Source organism: Rutidosis leptorrhynchoides, chromosome 3 (genome assembly GCF_046630445.1).
Source record: "Rutidosis leptorrhynchoides isolate AG116_Rl617_1_P2 chromosome 3, CSIRO_AGI_Rlap_v1, whole genome shotgun sequence".
Classification (NCBI taxonomy): Eukaryota; Viridiplantae; Streptophyta; class Magnoliopsida; order Asterales; family Asteraceae; genus Rutidosis; species Rutidosis leptorrhynchoides.
Window position 1 is genome coordinate 297,604,685 of NC_092335.1, and position 6,684 is coordinate 297,611,368.

Consider the following 6,684-nt stretch of genomic DNA (forward strand, 5'->3'; position numbering starts at 1 on the left):
TATACATATATATATATATATATATATATATATATATATATATATATATATATATATATATATATATATATATATATATATATTACAATATAATCTTGATTAGAAATCATATATAGATTTATATTTATATATATGTATGCTACTATATATATACAATTATGTTTTAATATCTAGCAAATAAATGTATTAATTATATATATATTGAACAAATAATCTCAGGGTATAACATTATACATTAAATACTTTGTTAACGTTGACAAATTATATTCGAATTCATTTATTTTCAATATATTCTATATATTTAAAATAACAAGTTTTAGTTGTTTTAAATTATCTTTAATCACAAAATAGTTCATTAATATATCTCATTTATTATATATAGTTATTTACATATATAATCATTTATATATATATATATACATTTGTATTTACAATTCAAAGGTTCGTGAATCGTCGATAATAGTCAAGGTCACTTGATTTCATAAAACAATTCAAAAATTTCGAGACTTAATATTACAGACTTTGCTTATCGTATCGAAATCAAATAAGATTCAAGTTTAAATTTGGTCAGAAATTCCCGGGTCATCACAATTTTCCCGTCAAACTTTGCACTTCCTAGACCGTTTTTGGTGCTGTCATATTTTCAATAGCCGTAATTTTCTTTGGATTAGCTTGAATACATTGTTCAGTAACAAGATATCCCAAAAACTTTCCTTCAGTTTCGCCAAAACTACATTTTAGCGGATTAAGCTTCATGTTTATCCTTCGCAATGTGTCAAATGTTTCCTGCATATCATCAACAATTCGCTCTTGTGTTGTGCTTTTAATTACTAAATCATCTACATAAGCTTCAAGATTTCGCCTAATTTATTTTTCAAACGCAGTGTCAATTAAGCATTGATATGTTGCACCTGCATTGATTAATCCAAAGGGCATCATTATATAAGAGAATATGCCTTTGCCCGTATGAAAAGCGGTTTTATCTGCATCTTCTTTAGCCATTGGGATATGATGATATCCCCTTGCCGCATCCAAAAAATATTTATATGAAAAATCATGCAAAGATTCCACTTTCAAATCAATTTCTGGAAGTGGATAGTTATCCTTAGGGCACGCTTTATTTAAGTCCTTGAAGTCAATACACAGTCTCCATGAGCCATCAGGCTTTTTCACCAAAACCGGATTCGCAATCCATGATTGGTATTGAACTTCGCGTAAAATTCCAGCTCTCACCAATTTTGTTACCTCTTCACACAACCACTTCACGCGATCTGGGGCCATGCCTCTACGCTTCTGTACTATAGGTTTTAAAGCTGGATTTACACTAAGTCTGTGTTCCGCAATATGACGCGGAACACCAGTCATATCATTTTCGCACCAAGCAAAAACATCCATGTACTGCACAAGTAACTGCACAATTTGTTTCCTAGTATCTGCACTAACATTGCATCCCACTTTAATTTTTTGCTCTGGATATGCAGGATTACCCACCACCATGTTGTCCGCGGCATCAGCGGTTTCTTGCACCGTACTTTTTACATTTACAGCCGCACAGATGGGCATGATGCTCGCTGAACTTATTGTCGCAACATCTTTATGCGTTGCGAATTTAATCATGCCATGAATTGTAGATGGGACAATTCCGAATTTACCTAAGGCAGTTCGGCCCAACAACATGTTATAGCGAGATGAGGTCCGCATAACATAGAAGTCTAGCCGTGCTCTCCGCACTAAACTATCATCATTTTCATCAAAAAGCTCAACATCTAAAGGCAATACGCCCATAGGCAATGAGGATTCTCCCGCAAAACCGGTTAGCGAGGCTGCGGTTGGTTGTAAAGTTGCTCTAATACTCTCCGGCAGTTGAACAAAACATTGTTCATAAACAATGTCAACACTACTGCCATTATCAACATGAACTTTCATGATTGTGATTCCAGTTTCTGCGACTTTACACGATACTACTATCGGTCTTTCAGAGAAATCATCGCTCTGCATTTTTGGAAAAATAATTGGCGCAAACTGCCAATTTTGAAACATTCTTGCTGATTTTCACTTTCTTCCTCTTTTTTGGGCATTTGCTTGCGCAGCGACAGCTGTACCACTATCAATTCTGATTTTCACTTTCTTTCTCTTTTTTGGGCATTTGCTTGCGCGGCGACAGCAGTACCACTATCAATTCTGATATTGCTCATTATTTAAATTAATCAAGCAATTTACCGGCAATTACAAACGTATTCGCCTGTGAATCATCAAAATAACACACGATTAGAATTAAACAAGCCAATTAATCGTTTGATAGCACAAAACAAAAAATTTCAAGTTTAATTCTCTAAACGTGTCCCACGGATGGCGCCAATTGATCAATCTCTAATTAATAAGTTACTTAATCATGGATTGAGTGCAATAAGATTGAGATGGAGGATGGGATGTTTGATGATTATTTTGGGCCCTGATGATCGTCTTTCACTTTAACTATCAAGTGATCAACCTCCCCGACCCGGTATTGATTGTTAATTAGCATTATTCACCTTGACACGATGTAAAAATTCCTTGGGCGAGATCACAAGAGAAAATTACAAAGGTTCAGGCAAATGGCAGAGAATCAACAACCTATAAATGAGAGGCCATGCTCCCTATTTATAGTACTCGAAATATCTACGGTTTGCGAATTGTTCTACTATCCGCAGAAACTTAGCGGAGTAAATCGCGATCTTTTATTTATGTGGAAAATGACCCGCTATCTTTAATTTCAGCGAATATTTCAAGGATATCGAATATACTTCGCGTACCTTCTATTTTTAGCCTTAAACGAATAAAATATACATATACAATGCTATGTATATGATCAATTAACATTTAGGTCCCATTTATATTTTCAAAAGGCTTCCATTACAATAATAAGTTTAGACAACTTTAAAACGTTTAATACATAAGTTTAAATATCCAAACGGGCATACACGACCCGACTATTTTAATTTCCAACAAAATCGAGCATGGTGATTGGGGATACGCTACCCAATCCTAATCAATCCAAAAGCACGCCTTCTAAAGCAACCTACGCGAGTCCGCTAAATCCCACGCTTACCCGTGCCACCACCGCCACGCAAATCTATAAAAATGTAAACAACGAGAGGGTAAGCTAACGCTTAGTGAGTGAAAGTATACTACATCCATATATATGCATAAAATGGACACGCCACACAATAATAATCAAATAGCACATACCGGATCATCCAAGCATAAAGGCAAGCTAATCTAACCATATCGTACGATTGCTATACAAAAAGCTAACAATATCAACAATGTAAGTACACCAACAACGATATGTACAACGCCAATAAGCTACACCCGGAGGGTTAGCTACATCACAACAATACTTCAATATATATATAAAAGCGTAAACCGCCCAAGGTTAACCCCTTAACCCAATACCAAACGAAGATTGGCCGAACTACACGAGCCTTAGTAAATCCACACCACATGAGACTACTAACTTCATTACCACCACAACATCGAGGTTGGCCGAAACTACACGAGCCTTAGTGAATCTGCACCACACGTGGCCACTACCTCAATAAGATGACCGAAACTACACACGTCATTGTGAATCTGCACCACACGTGACTCACATCCTAAAACAAAACCCACGGTCTCAGGATTATAAAAATTCACATCATCGGGGTTACTCAACCGCATCTCAAATACCAATCCTGTAACATCCTGCGTTTTTCCATTAAATTATTTTTAACGCTGTCTTTTTTTTTATTTTATATCCTCGGTATCTCGATTCGTATCCTCCATTAGCTACATTCTTACAATATTTTCGTTATTGGATTATAACATCTCCCGTACTCTCGTGTAACTTAAAATAATTCGTTTGGTTAATTCCCGCACCCGATTACAAACTAGAGGGACTAGACTTGTCAAAAGACCAAACCTTTGACTAGGTCAAAGTGGTCAAACCACCTCCTCCATTCATTATCTTCTCCATTTTCTCTTTTTCTTTAATACTTCCCTATTTTTCTTAAATTCTCCATTACAAAGATTCATCATCCATTCATGATCTAGCAAACTTCAATCAAAACAAAATACATATTTGGAATTCTCTCTTCATCCTCTTCAATTTGATACCAACTTCATCTCATTTGGGTAACTTTCTAAAATCACTAATTTTATGTGTTCTTGAGATTTTTGAGTTATAAAGTTGTTAATTAGTGTCTATGGCTCATTGTGATGTCGTGTATGTAATTTGTATGCTCGATTTGTTGTTTTTGGTGTAACTAGCTTGAATATGAAAAATGCTTGCTTAATCTTGTGTTTTGGATGCTCATATGTTGTTAGATTGTTAAAGTCCATGTTTTAATTGTGTTACTAGTATCATTAGCTTCGTTTTGGTGTATAGGTTGATTAAGAAAACTTCAAGAACATGATTAGTGATTTTGTGAACTTGGATTAGGATTTGATAAGCTTTATATGAACTTTTGGTGCATCAAATGATATGAATTGTTGTTGATAAGTGTTTGGTTGCAATGTGTGCTTGATTACCTTCAAAACGGAATATCATACATGTAAATTGGTTGCCCGAATCATGAAATGCGTTTTTAGAACTTGAAACTTTGATTATGAACGTTTAATGCGGTTTTGGGTTGTTGTAAGTGTTGAATTGCTTGATGAAATGTGTCTACGTATTTTCCTCGCCAAATTACCTTTCCGATGATATAAGATACATGTTCTAATTGTTTGCGGATCATAAGATGTGGTTATTTGGTTTTAGCTCGTGCATACTTGTGAAAAACAGAAAAGTGTCTGCCCAGATGGTGGCGCGGCGCGTCCCATCCCCGCGCGGCGCGGGGATTAGCCTGGCCAGATTTTGCTTCATTTGGCACATTTCACGCGAAATGTTTGACTAGCTATCGACCTCCGATTCACATGAAACTTGTTCTAATATACTTATATATGAATAATTAGCATAGAAAAATAGTCCGGGACCCGACCCAAACATGTTGTCTTTTTCGTTGACTTTGACCCGACCAAAGTTTGACTTTTTGTCAAACTTAACCAAATGATTATGCAATCTTTCTAACATGATTCTTTACTTGTATCTTGCATGAAACTTTACAATTTGATTCACATGCTTTATAATCGAGTCGTAACGAGCCATAGGACTAATTGAACATCTTTGACCGTTTGTGTTTACCGTTATTGATATAACATATATGTTTAGGTCAAGACTAGCTTTGTCTTTGCACGCGTTTACTTGTTGAAGTACTTTATTAATTCTTGCACTCAAGGTGAGATCATAGTCCCACTTTTTTTTCAATCACTTTTATTCTTTACATCGTGGGCTGAGAAACACATACATTTCATACTTATATACTTTTCATGCTTTTACATTGTGAACAAATACGAATGCAAAGATGCATATGAGTTTGAACAAAAGTCCTCAATCCAATTATCATTAGTTCCACTTGCAGGGTGTAAGTGTAAGCGTGTAATTATGTTGTGTGGCCATACGGGTTTAACAAACCCTCATTCAGACGGTTCGCTACCGTTAGTGAATGAAATATAATTTCAACAATGTATAGTGTAAGTTCTAACACTAAATTCAAAAATTCAGAGGGAAGATTCAGTTAAGCCTTGATAATTGGGTGCTCGTGATACAAATACTATTTTGGAATGTGAACGATTTTGGTTAAGCAATTCATAAAGAACCTTGTGGTTCAATACATTTTACTTACTAAACCTATGATTTCACCAACGTCTTCGTTGACAGATTCTTCTATGTTTTTCTCAGGTTTTGAATGCTTAAGTGATACATGCTTCCGCACTCTTTTGATACTTGCTTGGATGTCGAGTATACATGCATATTTGGAGCATCTTTTTGGCTACTTTTAAATTTTGTCGCATAGGTTTCAATTGTACGTTTAACATTGTAATGTAACTAGCCGTCGAACTTCTTTTGTAAACTTGAAACACCCTTTTACATTGAAATGAATGCGACATATTTTGGTCAAACGTTGTCTTAAAGACTTATGACCATGTAATGGGACCTACGTAGTCGACGCCGTCACTTAACGATTTGTCGGGGTCGCTACTGAAATGTCCCGTTCTTATTGATTAAAAACGTTCCATATTAATTGATTTCGTTGCGAGGTTTTGACCTCTATATGAGACGTTTTTCAAAGACTGCATTCATTTTTAAAACAAACCATAACCTTTATTTCATAGATAAAGGTTTTAAAAAGCTTTACGTAGATTATCAAATAATGATAATCTAAAATATCCTGTTTACACACGACCATTACATAATGGTTTACAATACAAATATGTTACAACAAAATAAGTTTCTTGAATGCAGTTTTTACACAATATCATACAAGTATGGACTCCAAATCTCGTCCTTATTTAAGTATGCGACAGCGGAAGCTCTTAATAATCACCTGAGAATAAACATGCTTAAAACGTCAACAAAAATGTTGGTGAGTTATAGGTTTAACCTATATATATCAAATCATAATAATAGACCACAAGATTTCATATTTCAATACACATCCCATACATAGAGATAAAAATCATTCATATGGTGAAAACCTGGTAATCGACATTAACAAGATGCATATATAAGAATATCCCCATCATTCCGGGACACCCTTCGGATATGATATAAATTTCGAAGTACTA

At 35.0% G+C, this 6,684-nt stretch overlaps 1 protein-coding gene across 1 annotated transcript; it reads right to left on the reverse strand.

The window, feature by feature from the left end:
• Nucleotides 1-867: 867 nt before the first annotated feature.
• Nucleotides 868-1,998, reverse strand: LOC139901043 (uncharacterized). The gene is made up of 2 exons (XM_071883785.1): nucleotides 1,400-1,998; nucleotides 868-1,330 (listed from the first exon to the last, which is right to left on the reverse strand). Exons 1-2 carry the CDS (start codon nucleotides 1,996-1,998, stop codon nucleotides 868-870), a joined length of 1,062 nt encoding a protein of 353 aa, XP_071739886.1.
• Nucleotides 1,999-6,684: the final 4,686 nt, after the last annotated feature.

Bases quoted from the DNA above. Each gene is read 5' to 3' on its own strand.
- LOC139901043 (XM_071883785.1), bottom strand. From the start codon at position 1,998: ATGCAGAGCGATGATTTCTCTGAAAGACCGATAGTAGTATCGTGTAAA. The intron at 1,331-1,399 runs GTACATGGATGT...TGCGGAACACAG, and splicing joins ATTGTGCAGTTACTTGTGCA to ACTTAGTGTAAATCCAGCTT.